This window comes from Berghia stephanieae, chromosome 3 (assembly GCF_034508935.2).
Source record: "Berghia stephanieae isolate SIO BIC M18660-M18661 chromosome 3, UCSD_Bste_1.3, whole genome shotgun sequence".
Classification (NCBI taxonomy): domain Eukaryota; kingdom Metazoa; phylum Mollusca; class Gastropoda; order Nudibranchia; family Aeolidiidae; genus Berghia; species Berghia stephanieae.
The window spans coordinates 99,955,787-99,975,576 of NC_088362.1; the positions used below are offsets into that span (position 1 = coordinate 99,955,787).

The 19,790-nt window shown below is 34.9% G+C and overlaps 1 protein-coding gene across 1 annotated transcript in view; it reads right to left on the minus strand.

Moving 5' to 3' along the window:
- Positions 1-223: 223 nt before the first annotated feature.
- The window catches only part of LOC144968973 (DNA-directed RNA polymerase, mitochondrial-like), a 33,676-nt gene continuing 14,109 nt past the window's right edge, over positions 224-19,790 (minus strand). The window contains exons 13-29 of the mRNA XM_078907878.1: positions 19,317-19,393; positions 18,160-18,229; positions 17,418-17,553; positions 16,520-16,650; positions 15,851-15,951; positions 15,169-15,289; positions 13,627-13,711; positions 12,431-12,542; positions 11,039-11,117; positions 9,896-10,021; positions 8,509-8,631; positions 7,009-7,086; positions 4,705-4,893; positions 3,240-3,545; positions 2,121-2,224; positions 1,863-1,930; positions 224-1,336 (exon numbers count right to left, since the gene is read on the minus strand). Coding sequence (XP_078764004.1) covers positions 1,287-1,336; positions 1,863-1,930; positions 2,121-2,224; positions 3,240-3,545; positions 4,705-4,893; positions 7,009-7,086; positions 8,509-8,631; positions 9,896-10,021; positions 11,039-11,117; positions 12,431-12,542; positions 13,627-13,711; positions 15,169-15,289; positions 15,851-15,951; positions 16,520-16,650; positions 17,418-17,553; positions 18,160-18,229; positions 19,317-19,393 — 1,956 coding nt within the window. The 3' untranslated portion in view covers positions 224-1,286. The remainder of the gene's footprint in view (positions 1,337-1,862; positions 1,931-2,120; positions 2,225-3,239; positions 3,546-4,704; positions 4,894-7,008; positions 7,087-8,508; positions 8,632-9,895; positions 10,022-11,038; positions 11,118-12,430; positions 12,543-13,626; positions 13,712-15,168; positions 15,290-15,850; positions 15,952-16,519; positions 16,651-17,417; positions 17,554-18,159; positions 18,230-19,316; positions 19,394-19,790) is intronic.

Consider the following 19,790-nt stretch of genomic DNA (forward strand, 5'->3'; position numbering starts at 1 on the left):
AATACCCTTAAAGAAGTGATTTTGAATACATATCTTTGTAAATAGCATTTTTATGCAAAAATATCAGTTGGATCGCAATTTTGTTACATTATTTCTCTTTGTGAGTCCAATTTCACCACCTTGTTACAATCTGATCTTAAATTTGACTTCATTTTTGCATTTAGAGTGCCAAATTACATTTACATGAGGAGTTTCAAACAAAAAATTTATGTGAGAAATCGTGTTTTTGTGAAAATTTTCTACCAAATGGCAAATTTGGCTCCGCAGCCATGTTTGCGCGTTCGTAAAAATATATTTCGATGTTGTAAGTCTTTGAGAAAAATTTAGCTTGTTCAGTACTTTCATGGTATGAAACTTAGAGGTTTTCATAGCTGTTAGTTCATAATTTTGATTTTATAGTCCACCAAAAGTGCCCTCCAGTAACTCTTGCGTCACAAAATTTTCACCCAAATGTTGATTTTTCCCCCATCTTTCGGCTCTCATTACAAAGTTTTTTGATATTGCTCGTTTTCAAATTTTTGACAATGTAAATTTTGCTTAGCCAGCTTTGTATTAAAGCCAAGAAATTTTTGTTTATGTATAAAGTGAATTTGCTGTGGCATGTTGAATCTGGTAAAAATCACATTTTTCGAATGATGCGAAAATAATAAAATTTGAAAATGGAATATCTTTGTTGAATATTGATCGATTTTGATAAAATAACTTGCTTTCTTTTGCAATTACTTTTTGGTTAAGTGCCCACAAATTACTTTCAGAACAAATGAAATTTTCACTTGTGGTACCTAATTTCATGATATCGGACTAAAACAATGAGTACAATTTTGAACGATCCAGCAATAAGAGCATCCGGGCTATTACAACTAAAAAAAACTGAAGTGACTCCGTACACTGAAAATGGGTACAATCTTGGGGGAAATGCGTACAATCGCTGAAAATGCGTACAATTCCGCATTTTTTGCGGTAGGTTGGAAGCTCTGGATTTCATCTAATTGACTGAGAATTTTACAGATCTTATGTTGGGCGATATGGTTGTAGTGAACTGCGACAACAGCTTGATATGATGAGAGAAATTAAATAAATTTCACACCCAGAAATTATAAATACGTATTAAAATCTTGAAGGTTATTTCCAGAAACGTGGTATAATTTTCATGTCCAGTGTGTAGCATCAATCCTATCCATACTCCCTCGTCTAATATACATCATTGTCTTTTTTCCCGGTATCATGTACAACAGGACGTATTGATTATCCTAGATGATGAGGTATTGAACTGGCATAGCGCCTTGTCAACTGAAGAAATAAGTTGATTTCAGGACATCATTCAGATCAAACGTTCCTGATATTGGAGAGGGAAACAATAAAAAAGTATACATGAGTATATGATAACAATTGTGTTTATGATGATGATGATAAAAATGTTTATTATTAAAATGATTAATTCATTGACATCTAATAATTATAACAGTAGTAATATTAATAATGATAATAATAATAATAATAATAATAATAATAATAATAATAATAATAATAATAATAATAATAATAATAATAATAATAAATAATAATAATAATGTCTTATTATAATGAAAATATTAATAATAATAAAAAATACTAGTGACATATAAATCTTTAAAATTATGTCAGTTTCCGTTATCAAAAAGAAAATTTTACGTTGCAATTTTCAAACTCACCATTTTCTACAAGTGCAACTTACTTTTTTTTAGTCATGATGATTCAGAAACAATCACATGAGATATTATGAAAACTATCTGTAGATAGATCTGAGTTTAAGCTCACAGAAAAAGAAAAACAAAAAAAAAAAAAGAAAAAGATGAGAAAATCATGAAGAAAAAATCAGTTACCCCTTGTTGGGACATCATTTAAAAGACTTTTCAACGTCTGGGTATTTACATTCTTCATCGACTCAGTCCTGAAAATTGAAAACAGAAAAAAAAAAGGAATTTAAGCACTTCCTCCAAGTGGCTCCTATCAGCATTAAAGTAGACGGAATAATTAATCTTGAATCACTCCTGGTGTGATGAACTCACCAAACACAATCATGAATCGAAAGTCATTGTATAGAAAAAAAAAAAAATCAAATCAAATCAACAAACCCTTACAGAGATGGATCTGTGCTTGCTCTGTCTACGAGTTCCACAAGGTGTTGTGATAGATTTTCCAACAAGGGTTGATTGTGCATATTAACAAATTGTTCACGGCAAACCTTTGGAGAGAGACAAAAAATTTTCAGCATTTTGCAATCATTGCAATGACAACATTTTAAAATGACATCAGTGCCAAAGAAAGGGAGGTGGTGTAGAATACAAATAACAGATTTAAAAAGTTCAGTGCCTGCAATACATTTGTACAACAAGGAACCTGAAACAAAAATAATATAAAAATGAAAAATGTAATGAACTGACAAACCAACCGGTAGCCACTGTGTTGATCATTTTAATGAATTATTCAAGGGATGCAACCCAAGAATAAAATAGGGTGTACAAGGACCAAGAATTAATTCCCTTTACATGGTAATATAAACATTTCGACTACTACAAAAAAGACCAACTAAATGTCCTGCTTGAGACCACCCACTCTCCCCATCCCCCCCTTTGATCCCCTTTACATACAGGCAATGTGCTTAAGAATCAGAAAACCCAACTATTATGATGTGAACATTTTTAAAGTAGATTAAAAAAAAATTAAAAAATAAAAAATGTTTTCCATAATATTTTATTTTCACTGTAAGTTGCTTGCATCCAAATAACTAAGAGATTATGACCAAGTTGCCAATGAACATCTTTTGGCATTAGGCCAGAGTTGCCAACTTGAAATTTTAAAAATTTGTAGTTTCCAAGGGAAAAAATGAAAAGTCGCTATAAATAGCTTTACAAATCAATAATTTGTCATCCACAAATGCTTCAAAGTCTTGAATATAGGTTCTAAGGAAGTAAATTTTACTTTTCAAAAAGATTTATCGAGTCAGAGAGGCGAATGCAGTTCTGTAACTGTAGTCAAAAATTCGTAATTCTACAGAGTACTAGGTATAAAGCATGAGGTGCCCTAAAACTATGAAATAATTTTCACATGCCGTGCCGTTAAGAGAGTGAGGTGGCTGAGTAGACACAGCACTGCACTTAAACCTAGAGGACCTGGGTCAAAGTTCTGCTGACAGCCATGTGAAAATGGACGATGTACGGGCACCTTGTTCTGTCTATCAAAAAAATATCGGTACATACCCTGTTCATGATTGGCACATCACAGGCATGAGTCCAGAAGCAGTCATGGACAGAGACAAATGTGATCCCCTCATGCATAGAGTAGAGTGATGTCAGCATCATATGAGTGGAGTCCAAGGAATGAATATAGTTGGGAGGGAACGCGTTTCTCTGCTTGACCACGTTGGGCTTGGCCAAAAACTTGTTCCTCTTGATATTGTGACGACAATGTTTAAAATAAGGCTGGACAACGGGAAACCCTAAGGGGGTTACCCAGTCCACAGGCTTGAATGCAGATATCAAATGAGCAGCCTCTGTCAACCAGTCCTGCAAGAGAAATAGAATAAAGATAGATCCCTATTGAACAGATGAACCAAGCTACTCATTCAAATGATCTGTTATATATGTGAGAATTTAAGAAGCATAGTTTCAAAAGAAAATTTTAAAAAGAAAAGAAAGAAAAACGTACTAGGGATTGAGGGAGGGGAACCTGGTCTTCCAAATCATTTTGAAATTCAATGTCAAGAAAGATGCATTCTGGTAATATTTTAAATATCTTATAGCTCGACATCTCATGAGATAGTCTCCATGTCCAAACAGTATAATGAATAATCAAGAGAGGACTTTCAGAAATAATGTCTTTATACCCTTGTTTGTTCAATTTTTCTAATATTTATATTAAAAACCTCTAACTGAAGAAATATGCTGCACAATAAAACCCAGTAAAATTCCTCAGGACACAAGATAAATATCTACATACAAAAATTTTATCCAGAAATTTCTGAATAAAAGTTTGACATATTACCTCTTGAGTTAAACAAAATTTTAACTCACAAAGCCGACAATAGATCAATTTATAACTTCTGTGTAAAAACTCCAGTCTTGAAACATGGTTTTTGTACCTACTTTAAATGACACAATTTCATTTCCAGACCCTCCTTCCTTGAATTTCGTTTCAAGACCTGCCTACCTTTTAAACATTGTATATTTGGTTCTATTTAAGACCAATTGAATGAAACAAAATGCAAAACATTCAACAAATGGGTGCAAAAATGTAACTCATTAGATGTCATTTATGAGTGCGGGGGGGGGGGGGGGTTAACCAGATCTTCCTGTCTGCCTTACATACAGTAGTCTCCACCAAGTTGCATCAATCTACCCAATAATTGAGCTTTTATATAGCACAATATCCACTAAATGTGCTCAAAGCGCTTTACAAGGGTTCCCTGGTCAACAGCAACATTTAACATGTAGGACGGGACATGACGCCTGTTAAGCGACATTACAATTTTTTGGACAAAGACAACGCTGTTAACGGCCAGGTACTCATTTTACACCTGAGTACGGTGAGAGAATGTGAGTAAAGAGTCTTTTCCAAGGACTCAACTATGCGCCGAGCGAGGCTCGAACCCAGGACCTTCCGATCCGAAAGCGAGTGTCATACCACTGGACCACAAAGCCGCACAAAATGGAGAAAAATCATTACCTGAATGTTTTTGGTAGCACTGAACCTTTCCTGGAGTGAGCTCAGGGTTTTCTCCGTCAGATAAAAACTGGCCGCCCACACCTTATCTTGGGGGAATTCTGGGATGTCCTTCAACTGCTTGTGAATTTGAGCTTTGGCTCCATATGGAGTGACGCCATACACAGTAGTCATGATAGTCTGTTTGATGACCTGTTGAAGAGTGGAAAAGTAAAAAATAAAAAGACAAATGTTTTCAAGCAATCCTATCATCATCTATTTCACCAGATGGATTGTCAGACCATATTATTGTGATGGTGAACGAGATTTTAGTCTCGTTCACCTTTCTACCTATCAAAGAAAGAAAACTACAACATGCAAGAAGCTTGGTGCGAGGAATGGAAAAGGAATAAGTGAACAGGAGGGGAACTAATTGAAGATCCCTGTAAAAGTCTCCCAGGTCTACAGGACCAACCAAAAAAATACTGGGTAGCTGCTGATAGACTATAGTCAAATCATACAAGAACAGCTGCCAACATGCACAAATGGGGGCTCCGAGAATCACCAATATGCCCAAAGTGCAACCAAGCACCACAAGATGCAAACCACCTCGTACTAGATTGCCCAGAGACAAAACTGGAAGGGGGATTTGAAGCCATCAACAAATGTGATGATGACTTCCGAACCTGAATTGATACCTTGAACATAGAAGTGTAGTCGAACGATACTACTACTATTGTGATGGTAAAATTTATGATTAATGCAGATGAACTTCTTTAAAAAAGCTGTATTGGGGGTCTATGGGATACATTAGAGAACAGTTGGAAGCCTGAAAAAGTAGGGGCTGGCTAAGACAAGCTTGTGTACATGTGGATGCCCAGAGCAGACGATGGAGCACAACTTTAATGAATGCCACGATGGGCCCAGCTGCACTGACCATAATCTAAGTCTGCTCCCCAAATGCTGTGGAGTGAGTTCTGTGTTGGAGCGACAAGCTATGATGATTAGTAATATTTACAGAGGTAAAGGTTGTATATTTTAATTTTTTTTTTTGTACAAAACCCTTACAATGGTAACTGGTGAACTTGATGCAGACCTGCCAACCTTCCCAGAATGAAAAGTGTATTCTATGACCATAAAAATTGTATTTTTTAGCAAAAAAGTGTGTTTTGTCCAGTGTGGCACTACGCAAAAATTTGTATAAAAGCTGACATCAAACCCAAATACAAATAAACTATGATCTTCATCATTCAAACACTCATTTGCATCAATCTCTAGTAATTCCAAAATTATCGGTTTATTGAGAAACTAAAACTAATGGCCATTATAAAGTAGAGTAAGGCTAAGAAACACTCAAAGAAATGCCAAAATAAATATTACAAAAATCGTACTAAATCCTTTGGAATCGTATCCACGTATTTGGGTCCAAAAACTCGTACTAAAATACGCGAAATCGTACAGGTTGGCAGGTCTGCTTGATGCCAAACAGTAAAACAGGCATGGTGATGTTATGATGATCTTTCCTGCCTTCTCTACTTATAGCCAATTGTTGCCAATTTTTAAAAGGTATTGTTTTGTATTAAAAATGTCAAGAAGATATTGTTTTGCATTAAAAATGTCAAGAAGGTATTGTTTTGTATTAAAAATGTCAAGAAGGTATTGTTTTGTATTAAAAATGTCAAGAATCAATAATAATAACCTAGAATATTAAATAAAATTGTGATTAAATTCTGGTCCATCCCACAAAATCACCACAAATGAACCTGGCATATTAAAATAGAATTGTGATTACACTCTAGAGTGCCTCGTAGTATCACAAATTAACTAAATGGCTCGTGTGTATTTTAGCTTCTTTTGATTTATTAAAATGGTTTAAAATGCTGTATAGTACACTTTGGTTTTAATGAGCTTTTTATATAGAGCAATATCCAATAAACGTGTTCAAAGCGCTTTACAAAGGGTCCCTGGCCAACAGCAACACTTAACATGTAGGACGGGACATGACGCCTGTTAGGCGATATTATAATTTTTTGCAGACAGAGACAACGCTGTTAACAGTCAGGTACTAATTTTACACCTCAGTACGGTGAGAGAATGTGAGTAAAGAGCCTTTTCCAAGGACTCAACTATGCGCTGTGCGAGGCTCAAACCCAGGACCTTCCAATCCGAAAGCGAGTGTCATACCTCAAGACTACATAGCCGCACACACAAAAAAAAAAAAAGCTCATTAAAACACTTTGGTTATATATTTTACTACTAGAAAAAAAAATAAAGAAATCTGAATCTGGTCTTGATGTACAGAAAAAAAAAAGAGGGTATAGAGCTCACCTTCCTCTTTATAAATCCTTCTAATGCTTTGGCCAACTCATGTCCATCATCAGCATCCTTTTTGCGCTCTCTCTCAACCTAAAATTGAAAAGATTAATTACATAGTTGATAGCAAGGAATTGTTACTGTCTGTAACCTATTACAGAATCAAGAACAGGTTCCCATGTACCTCATTGTTCTCGACAACCTTTCACCAGTGCTGATGGTGACAAAAAAGGGAAAAAGGAGGAAAATTATGAATGGTTTTCTGTACGCCTCATCATATTGACTTCACTAACTCCCACTTTTAGAGCCATTGAGATGATAAACTACTCTAGCTATCTTCTGGATAGTGGGGAAACTGCACAAGTTTATTCCACCACACATCAAATCTCTCAAAGCCATAAAATTTGATTGAGGAAAGTGTCATTTTTTAAAGGAGGAAATTCCTCCTCTGACACAAAAATCGCGGATTTCCGCGGATCCGAGGAAAACCATCAGCACTGTTTCATATAAGAAAAGCTTAAGCTTTTATTCAGCGCAATATCCACTAAACATGCTCAAAGCGCTTTACAGGGGGTCCCTGACCAACAGCAACACGTAATATGTAGATCGAGACATGACGCCTGTTAGGAGATCTTACAATTTTTTCCGGACATAGACAACGCTGTTAATGGCCAGGTACTCATTTTACACCTAAGTACGGTGAGAGAACCAAGGACCCAGGACCTTCCGATCTGAAAGCGAGTGTCATACCACAAGACCACATAGCTTATATAAGTTTTTCATTGAAATTAAGCTTTTATAACATCACGTTATTGTACTGTGAGAGCATAGATCATGTTTGATCAATGCAAGACATTTGAAAGAAGTCTCAAAGAAACATTTTTTTTTTTTATCATAACCTTTAATTTATCAGTCGTGCTCAACAGCAGAGAGGTCAACCTCAAGTGTAATTTTGGATGAAAAATTGTTCTGACACAAGCACAGGTCCCAACTAAGAGAAATACACTCAAATGTTTACAAATCATATATAATATGTAAACATAACATAATACAGTGCATAACAGAGAGATGATTTACAAGACACCTCCCAAAACTCTTAACTATACATTTGACTGCTTCCCTCCCTGCTAGGGTATCCGACCAGGGCCTGGACAAAACCATGCAATCTCCTTCCAAGATAAAGACAGAAAGCATGTTGTTATGGGAGGTAAGGATCCCCACCCAGCACCTTTGTGTACTTACCAATTCAACAACGTCACTGTATACATCTTACCAACTTACCAATTCAACAACGTCACTGTATACATCTTACCAACTTACCAATTCAACAACGTCACTGTATACATCTTACCAACTTACCAATTCAACAACGTCACTGCATACATCTTACCAACTTACCAATTCAACAACGTCACTGTATACATCTTACCAACTTACCAATTCAACAACGTCACTGTATACATCTTACCAACTTACCAATTCAACAACGTCACTGTATACATCTTACCAACTTACCAATTCAACAACGTCACTGTATACATCTTGTGGTGCTTCAAAAGGAACCAGGTTGACAGACTCTGAGCCAGCTTGATCTCTTCCCAGTGCTGCATAATGCTGCAGCCCATTGCAAGATCCGTCCTGCAAGACAAGTGACAAAATTAACTTTTGTGAAGTTTTGAAATGTTACTCAATTAGCTTCTTAGGGTTGCATGCAAGGCAGCAAATATCTACAACTCAATAAACATTATTTTACAAAAAGTATGGTTAGAAAAAAGAGTAAGCTTATAAGTGGGGTCTACTTGGGTGGATGTGCTTATAAAGGGTTACATTTATATAGTAAAAATTGTTTTGCGTCCTATGCATGTTTATTGTTCTATTGTGCTCAAAATTGGATTGCTTATAAATGGATACAACTGTAATGGCTTTCACATATTAATGACTCCAGTGTAGGCAAGATACTTTTTGTTCTTTTCCTGTGTGTCAAGCCATTAAAAGGTGATCATTTGATATTATAAAATGAAAGTACGAAGAGGCTCCCAGTTTTAGTAGTTTTAGATATAAAGTTCAGCTGCTTTTGTAATGCTTTTAGGATATTTCAGCCCCTGAGAAAAGCAAGATGGTACTCAATGCAAAATACAGATAGAATTAGAGTTTGATGTCTGTCACACTCTCATACCATAAGCACCTTAGACAAAAAGGACTAATCAAAAGTATATCTCTGCAGCAATCTTTGGGTGCCCAAGGTCAAGGCCACCTAAAGACTCACATATTGATGGCATGGGATCCTCGCAAAAGAAAAAAAGAAAGAAAAAGAAAGGAAACACTCAGACAGTTTCTAATAACACAGTACGGTTATGGGGTCTAGTGGTATGACACTTGCCTTTGGATCGGAAGGTCCCGGGTTCGAGTCTTGCTCGGAGCGGCGCATAGTTCAGTCCTTGGAAAAGGCTCTTTACTCACACTTTCTCACAATACTCAGGTGTAAAATGAGTACCTGGCCATTAACAGCGTTGTCGGTGTCCGAAAAAATTGTAATATCACCTCACAGGTGTGATTTCTCATCTTACATGTTAAATGTCGCTGTCGGCTAGGGACTCCTTGTAAAGAGCTTTGAGCATGTTTAGTGGATATTGCACAATATAAATGCTCACAGTCACTCAGACAGGAGTCCAGCTCAGGAAGGCCAAGGCAAAACTCAAATCACTTCACTCCAAGGCGAGGATGGATAGCCACAGAGAAAGGGACAACACATCAAGAGGATAGAAGCTTGTTCACTTACCTAAGTCAAGTTGATCACAAAAAAAAAAAAAAATTTTTTTTTTTTAATTAATTAATTTTTTTTTTTTAAATAAATAAATAAATAAATATATATATATATATATATATGACAATTTGTGATTACCTGATGTACAGGAAAATGGCATACATAGTCCTCTTTGTTTCCCTCATATCGTTCAATCTTTGCCAACTCAAAACAACACGCCAGGGTCTGCCATGGCTCATCTGACGTCTGCCACCATTTTCGTCCCTGCACAAATCCAAAAATATCAAATTAAAGGGTGAACAGAAGATGACAAAAATGTATCGTTAAATCTTATGATTATGGGAAAGCATCAATACTTTACCTGGTCTTTACCAAAAGCAATGTATCTGACAAATTACCCAAATAATACATAAGTAATTTTGGTTTATCATCATCTAACACTAACAGATTACTTACAATGAAAAAAATTAATTAATTTGCATGACAACAGTAATCAATCCCAAGTGATATGCTGTGTTTTTTCCACTTGGAATCTTCTACTGCTCTATATGTTAAAAAATTGAATCCCAATAGTTAAGCAATGAAGAAACTCTCCTAACAAGCAAAAGGATCAGGTGGAGTCCAGATTTTTAAAAAAAGTCCCACTGTCTATCCTTTAGGGTATCCCAAAAGCTCAGAGGCAGAACACTCGCTTCAGAGGCAAACAGTATTGAAATCTCTGGCCCTCAAAGTTTGTTGATCATAATTTAACCTGAAACATCTTTGTCACTTCTATGATCATAATTGACCCCTTGACATCATCGTCATCATTTATGTCACTTCCAATAATGCTTAAAATCATTCTTGGAACAACATGTTTCTTTCGATCATTGGTTTCATTCAAGTGGCAAATGTTTGTCTCTGACCCTTGACGAATGTACATGCATATTAATCAGTGCTGATGGTGCTAAAAACTGAAAAGGGAGGAAAATTTTGAATGATAGCCTTTAAGAACCCTTTATTTTTACAGCATTCACCCCCCCCCCCCCCACCCCCCAACACACACACACACACACATTTTTAGAGCAATTGAGATGATAGACTATCATTGATACTCTAGCTTACTTCAAGAGAGTGGGAAACTGCACCTATTTGTTCCACCACACATCAAATCCCTCACTGCCAGTACATTTGATTGAGGGAAATATAACTTTTTAAAAAATATTAAATTTCTCCTCTGACTCAAAAATCGCGGATTTCCGTGGATCCAAGGAAAACCATCAGCATTGATTAATTACTTACTGTTAAAGGCTGATCAGCAGAGTCCAATATGTCATCCATCAGACTGTCTGCATAGGCAAGTCTTTCAGCATTAGAATTCCTTCAGGTAAGAATAAAGAAAATATCAAGAAACTTACTTGCATTGCATATATATAAACAGCACAACCTCTCTATAACGACATCATCAGGACCTGAACAAAATGTCGCTAAAGAGAGTTGTCGTTACAGAGGGGTTGTCCCAAAATTAAAAATTTGTTTTGTTTTATATAAAAGGGGGGGGGGGGGGGGGGGGGGGGGGGGGGGGGGGGCTTGAAATTCCATTTTCCTTCTGTAGTTTATCCACGTTTGGGATTGCTCGGCCACATTAAAACATATTTTTTGTTTTCTGTTTTTTTAATAGACTTACACACAATGGTGACGTTCATGTCAATGTTTTGTGAAGAAGTCATCGATCACCAAGGTGTCTCACACACACACCACAACCACCAGAAAAAGACAAAGACAATCTACTAAGCACAATATACCAATAAATACGAATGTTAAACAGGGGTGAATTTGCATGGTTGTATTTTTACAAGAATATTTTATTTACACTTTTTGGTTAAATATAAAAAGAAAACAAAAAAAAAACACAGTGCAGTTTTTAAAATCAAAGTGTTTATAAACAACTGTATGCCAGGTTCCATTATAGAACAACAGGAAGTAAGCTACATTAAAAAATACATTCTTTACAAAAGAACATTTTATTCACCCATCTCATCTTTCTTATTTGTTGGTTTATCATCAAAGCCAATTCTATCACCTCAAGCATTTCATTGGCCTTTCTTTTATAAAGGAGAAATTGAGGCATCAACATTATTTGTCTTGGTCAAATAAAACACAGCTTAAATTTTATTCCTTCATTCTTTATTAGATTCCACCCCTCCCCCCCCCCACCTCCCAATTTAATGACACCAGGATGACTCTTTAACAGCTTATAAGTTGTGTGGTTATGTGGTATTGTGGCGTGACACTCACTTTTGGATCGGAAGGTCCTGGGTTCGAGCCTTGCTCGGCGTACAGTTGAGTCCTTGGAAAAGGCTCTTTACTTATATTCTCTCACCATACTCGGGTATAAAATGAGTACCTGGCCATTAACAGCATTGTCTTTGTTGGAAAAAATTGTAATATCTCGTTCTACATGTTACGTGATGCTGTTGGAAAGGGACTCTTTGTAAAGCGCTTTGAGCATGTTTAGTAGAAAAATGCACTATATAAATGCTCTATTTGTAATTTAAGAAATATGAAACAACAAAACAGATGTAATAGACAAAATGAAGAGAATCCCGAGTAAGAAAGTAAGATAACCATTCATAAGTTATCCTCAAATGTAACCAATTAAGTGTAAAGAAACTCCAATTTAAAACCACTGACCGTTTTTTGAAGCCTGTCAAGTTGATCAAATGTATCTTAAGCCATTCGTGTCCATTTGGTCCAAGAGGCTTACCCTTGGCAAACAACAGCATACCTCTCACATTGTCACTTCCTGTCATTTGATTAAAAACAAAAATAAGCGATTAATTAAACATTAAATGTTTAAAAATAAAAAAAATGTCATGAACAAGGTTGTTTTTAGAGTCAACCGTAAAAGACATATCAGCACAAAACAAAAAATTTGGCACAAAACACGTTAATGATGGGCCACAGACACCAAGAAAAAGTAAAACAGGGAGCTAATTCACGATATAGATTTTAGAGGAAATCTACCTCTGGACCCTCCTTGAACTCTGGAAAAGTCTCACAGACCTCAGTACAGGATTTCCGTCCAAATCTAAACTCCTTCTCATTTCAGGACAAGGTCAGAAAACTACATAGAAATGGACAAGAGATTTGTGTGGGAAAAATTGGGTCCACCACAGCAATGAACAAAAAATGCATATATATATGGGTTTTTTTTTAATCTGAACATCTAGGATCAAAATCTGTATCAAACCCAAACTTCTACCATTCATTATTAATTTTAAATGTTTGAGAATTTATAAAGCATAGCTTAATTTGGTCATACATCAAATTGAATAAAATGGATTCATACATGGGTGCCAGCAGGAAGAGGTGCTGAAACCTGAAACTAAAATCTCGACACTTTGCCAAACCTGAAAATGTTCCTACTGAAAATGCGGACTAAACTATACTCTTATTTCATCACCGTTTTTATACCATTATTAAATGATTACACAGCAAACATATTGACACAATGAGGAAATTAATTTGATTTTAAAACCAATTACATAGTGAAATACTCACGGTGAAGTTGTCTCTGTCTAGGGGAGCCAAAGAACAGAGTACCAGAGGTACTCCCTCAACATTTTTTGCTATTAGGTTATTTTACTCAAAACACTGAAACCGGAGGTATTTGACTTCAAGATATCAAGAAACCGGAAAACTGGCACACATGGATTCATATCACTTTTCTTTTAAAATTCTGTTTACAAAATACCAAAGCGGAAGGAGAAAATCTAAATTTGGCCCTCAAAATCTGTACATATAATACTGATTAGAAGCTGTAGCCCCTTAAATTCCCTCTAAATTCAACTCATGGCAGGTCTGATCGAGTCCATAGCTTTTGTTACCTAGATGATTGAAGTGTGGCGGGAGTGGATAAGTGCGGCCCCTAAAGTCCATGGAATGGGGAAACCAGAATGTCTCATCCCTGAACTGAAACAATAATGGGAGAAAGAAATAAAACAATGCTTGAATGATCATTTAACTCTCTCCTTGCCAGCTATTTTTAGAATTTTCCCCGAAAATTCACTCCCACTCAACACAAGAATAAACTTTTCTTACTCAAACAAAAAGTAACAAATGAGCTGTACAACACAGTGTTTAGTATCTATAGCTGTCATCAAAGCAATTCTCTGAATTTTGTGATGTACAAGAGAGATCAGATTGAGAAAATTGTCAGTTGCATCGTACCAAATCCAACGATTTTCCTAAGAGTGGTAAGGAGAGGGTTAAAGAGATGGTTTTTTTATATTAATCAAGCATAAAAAAGTCACAATATCAAAATAAAATTCTTTCCACAATTATTTAAAATCTGAAGGCCATGATAGCTCAATTGGTAGTGTACTTGCTTGAAATGCAAAGAGAACTATTGATCTCAGAGTTTTATTTCACCCATCTGTGCAACCACCAGAATGGGGCAGCTGGATCTGTTAAATCTGAAGGTAAGCACACTGTGAAAGACTAGCGTCCTGTCCAAATCTATAGTAGTGATGGCAAATCTGTAACTTTTCTCTGCAATCTCGTGTGTCCCTAATTATGGCCTTTCAAGCAGTAAACCATTAACACATGGTGTTCACATTGTGCCTTGTAGACCATGATGTACACAATTTAGACCACTCATAGAATTGGTATCTTCACAGTCAATTATGTATCATCAAAGTACGAAGAGCCATTTATTGAAATCTATGTTTTAATTTTATTCCATTTCTTTAGAAATGAGAAACTGTAAACCTGCCCAAAACCCTTCCCTCATCATCAATTACTATCATCATTCTCAAATGCCAATGAATTACCATCCCAGTTCTAGTTATCCCAATACACTTCCAGAAAATGAAATAACATTTAAAATATAAAGACTCAATTAATCTTACACTTCTAACTTTGATAATGTGACCTAATATAACGTAATGATAAAAATTATTATTAACGATATCATTTTTTCAAGTACTAAGGATTCCTATACGAGCTAAATAAGTATGATGCTTGTTCACAATTCAAAGAAACAAATTTAAAAAGAAAGCAGACCTTTAGCAGAGTGACCATACAAAAAAGTCTTGAAGTTGTGTCAGAACACTGCAATACTAACAGCAAAGAGTTTCAACCGACATGAATTTGTTCACAATCTTTTATTTACAAGTAAATATGAAAATAATCTCTATAAAATCCTGCTATAGAAATTATTCTCAATGGGTTGAAGATCATAACAGAGGATTGCTTGTAAAAATATTCATCAGATAAAAGTTTGGTCCTATGGCAGTGAAGATATATTTTTATATCAGACAAAGTAATTTACAAACCTCCCCTCCACCCAACCCTGCTCCTCACAAATCCTTTTACTAGAGATGGAAGAAAGACTTAATGACCTACAACGGTTGGACTAATCCACCCACCTTGTTTGCTATAGACAAGCGATAGAGGTCGCTGCACCAAAGGCCATGCATGTCCCGTTTCTGTTGTTGAAGTTCGAGCCTCTCTTTATACAAGGTGACTTTCTCTTGGGTGCCCATATCACTTGGTGGAATTAAAGTTCAAAGTTCAAAGTTTACATAAATATTTAAAGCAGGAATACTCCTATAATGGGCTACACATCATTTGCACGATTTTATAGTCATTTTAGCACCAGTAAAAAAGATGGTTAACAAATTGTAGATCTGACTTGAAAGCCCCTTGGGAAAAGTAAGACAAAGGGGAACACTTTAAATAAGGGATAGGAGTAGATTTTGAAGCGCAATCTATCAATATGTCTAGTCTAAAAATAGCCCTATCCAGAGAAATCACAAGTTCCCGTCAAGACGGAAGCACTCAAATGCTTACAAAAAAAAATATTATAAATCAATTACACAGCAGCATAGAAAGTCTAAACAGTATCTTGTAAACACAAAGTCAAAAGATGTCAGTGTTCCTGCCCATTTTAATATACTTGGACTGGCATTATTTATGCTATTAAAGAAATGTTGTGAAGTGCTGTGAGCATGTTTAGTGGACATTAGCTTATTAAACGCTCAAGTGTTATCTTTTTTTCTTCTTTAAAATACGTTTGATAGTGCAACAGAAATAAGCCGATATACTTACGATTTGATAATGGGCAGGGGAGGCAGTACACTGGAAGGTGGGGATAGCTTGAGATTGGGATCTCCATTGGACCGAAAGATTTCAATTTGCAAGTCTAAAATCTGGAACAATAAAATTTCACAAAGAAGGTGGTGTGAGTAATAATGAAAGCTATTATGTTTTTTTTAAAGAAGAAAGAAAAATAAATAAATAAAGTAAATCACATCAACAATGCAGCTGAATAATGATTTATTATTAAGTGCTATCGATGTCTTCAATTAATGAGAGATTAAAGGATACAACAGCCATACAACAATTTTCTATAAGGTGCGGCGCTAAAATAAATCTGGGTCAAAATGGCAGATATTAAGAGCTACGGTTAATGAAGTCAAGTTCTACAGCCAGAAACAGAAAGCAACAATGATTGTTTCCCCTCCGATAGGATGATTGTCTGTCCACGTGCCAAATCTAGATTTTATCTAAGCGAAGAACTCATTAACATTGTTAGACCCTTCTTTCAATCCATTCCTTTAAAACATCTAATTTAATCACTATGATAAAACAGGAGAAAAGATTTGTGCTTATATTAGGTATAAAATGTTTAAACTATTTTTTAAAAGCATCTTTTTTTTTTGCATTCAAAAATATATTTTTTTCTTGTGAAAATGTTTAAAAGCACTCGATACTAACCTGTTTATTTATTTTCCAAGCACAAGCACTTAGTATGTTGAGACTATCCAATACAGCTGTGTAACGCGAACCATTAACCCTTTTTAGAGGGTCATGATGGTTTAAGTCATTTCCCATACGAATCAAGGCATCTAAATGGCAAGAAATCACCAAAAAAGTGAAATAATTAATTTGACTGTCCATAATTAATCATCGCGATCAATGAAATAAAGATGAATTTTTTTAAAAACACACTTGCCAAAAAGTAAACAAACTAAAGTCTATATCTAATTAATAAAATCTGAATTTCAAGAAAGTAAAAATCTGTACTTACCCTAAAATCAGGATTACCACCCATATATAAGTAATTATATCTTTAAAACTTTTTAGAATTGATGTAGTGTGATTCAATTTAGTCATAGATCTATTTCTGAGTAATACAGAAATATTTTTATCGTTTTCGTCAAAACTTTAGGTTTAATATCTTGATCGGAAGAGAAAAGGACGAATTTGGCCTACTTAGGGACCTGACCCAAAAGAAATGTTATTCTGATGTGCAAGCATGTATGTTCGTGTATGTCCGTGTCTGAAATGTAAACGTGTCGATGTTCATTCTATGAAACAAACTGAGCATTGTTTACCTTACATGAATTCCCTTTAATTTGGACAATAAAGATTATCATTATCATTATTATTATTATTATTATTATTATTATTATTAATATAATTATTATTATTATTATTATTATTATTATTATTATTATTATTAATATAATTATTATTATTATTATTATTATTATTATTATTATTATTATTATTATCATTATTATTAAACCTGTATGAGTGGCAAGTATGTAAAAAAATGGGTTTTTTTTTTTTCTTCTTAAAATTAAAAAGAATCTCTAAATTTTTAACTCACAAGAACCAAGTAGAAGTCCTCCCATATTTTTGGACATCCAAGGTATGGGAGGCACCAGCATGGGAACGATGTTAGGCTCGAAGTGGAACTTCTCTGTGGTTTCCACCTTGAACAACTTGCTGACAACAGGGTGGATCTGTGAAATTGTTGAACGTGTTATAGTTTAATGAAAAATTAAAAGTTTAATGAACTTCTTAAAAAGAGTCAGTTGGTGACAACTTTTGACTCAGTCATCTTAGAGTAGAGCATCTTCATTTTCAACAGGCTTGACTCAACAAATATGGTATGAAGATAATGTAAGGCAATATGAATTTAGTAAATATTTTAAAGAATGCCAATTAAATTGACAAAGAAAATTAAATCTAAATTCAAATTTATTTTATATTTGTAAAAATATAATCTAAAAACTTGTATATCAATCTGTACAAAAAATTGTCTTATAATTTTAAGATTTGCCAGTTGGCACAAATTTAACAAGGACTGTATGGAACAATGTTAACCCTCAACCCTATTTTTTTTAAAGGATAGATTATTATCATTATTATTATTATTATTATTATTATTATTATTATTATTATTATTATTATTATTATTATTATTATTATTATTATTATTATTATCATTATTATAATTATTATTGTTATTATAAAAAATATCATCTTTGCTATTCCATAATAAAATCAACTCTCTGTGAGCTAGTGCTAAGTGAATTTCTCACAAAGTGTAAAAGATTATATATCACCTTGACTTCGGGCATCTTGAATGTTGTTACATCTGGACGATAGATGGTGCAAAATGCTGGAACCAATCGTCTGCCAAAGATAAGAAATAGGGGGACATCAATTGAAATCAGAACTGCAAATTTTAAAATTGTAGTTCTTCTGAGCCATAAGGCCTATGGAGCCAGACTTCATCCTGATTTCTGAATCATTAAATGGATAGAAACATTGCTTGCTGCCCTCTTCTGGTCGATGTTGGGTAGACAGAGAGGTCAAAATAAACTTGAATGCACTCATTAGTAATAAAGTTGTCTAGGGATAAATAAATAATGCTGAGTTGATGCTGCCTATCTAAACACCAACATTATAAATTACCTCTATGCATACCTGCCACCCACAGGTATTACTAAAGAAAATTTGAATAATTTTGGTTAAAAATCTTTAAATCTTTATACTTACGAATTGCTAATTGTCATTATAACTCATGTTAAGAATTGATCACGTATCTATTTATTATAAAACATTTTCAACAATTTTCCTCCAAAATTCAGATTAAAAAACCTTAATGTGGACCCCCCCCCCCCCCCCCCCCCCCCAATATCAATTAGGTCAATTTAAAACTATTTTTTTAAAAATCTGTATGTATCCATATTAATATTAAATATGCATAAAAGATAGGGGTTAAGTCAAAAAAAGTTAAAGCTTTCAGTGATTGATAATGGATACTGTCAACGTTCAATACAGTTGAGTGAGAGTTCCCTAAATTTCTTAAATCCTTCACATTGAAAAAGAGAGCAAATAACAAATCTACCAGCGGATCCAATCTACAAAGTTAAACCAATATCTGATTTAATTTGTAAAAATATACACCTACAGCGACCTTGGCAATATGTTGTTATCTCCCTTTCCCTTTATCCTTGGCTATTTGAGCAGCTGCAAACAAGGCTTTCCAATACTCTTCTCTTGGCCCCTTGTTTACCCAAAACACAGCCTTGACCAACACCCTGAGTTTGAGGTCATCACCAGTGTGACTTTTATTCCTATCCCAGCCATTCCTGTAAAGTTGCAGTGATGGCCACTCAGAGGCCTTTTCTTTTCCCCAGATCCAGAACCCTATTTTCTAATGATTAAATATCAATAAATTGGCATGTCCTAATAGAAATGCACTTCAATTACTCACTTCTGTTTCCTTGGCTTGAAGAGAAATGCATCAATTTTCAAGTCATACAGAATCAAATCCAGCAGAAATTTGCCAACCTGGGAACAGATTCAAAAGAGAATTTCAACTTTTAATTAATCCTTAACAATAATAGGGGGCGAAGTGGCCGAGTGGTTAAGGCATTGCACTATGATCCGGTTGAACCGGGTTCGAGCCCCGCTTAAGGCACTTTCGTTTTTTTCCTTCAGCAAGATTATTAACCCCCAATTTGCTCACTTGGATAACATGGGTGATTCCTGTTGACATCAGACATCTTGTTTGATGAGTTATCTATATTCCTTCGTGGAATGCCTAGGCGACGATATCTTATGATATCGTGGCGAAAAAGGCATAATTTTTTTTTTTAACAATAATAAGTACAAGGACCCACACATAAGATATGTCTTGAGTTTGTTCACACACAGAAATCATCCAACCCTAATAAATATTGTTTAT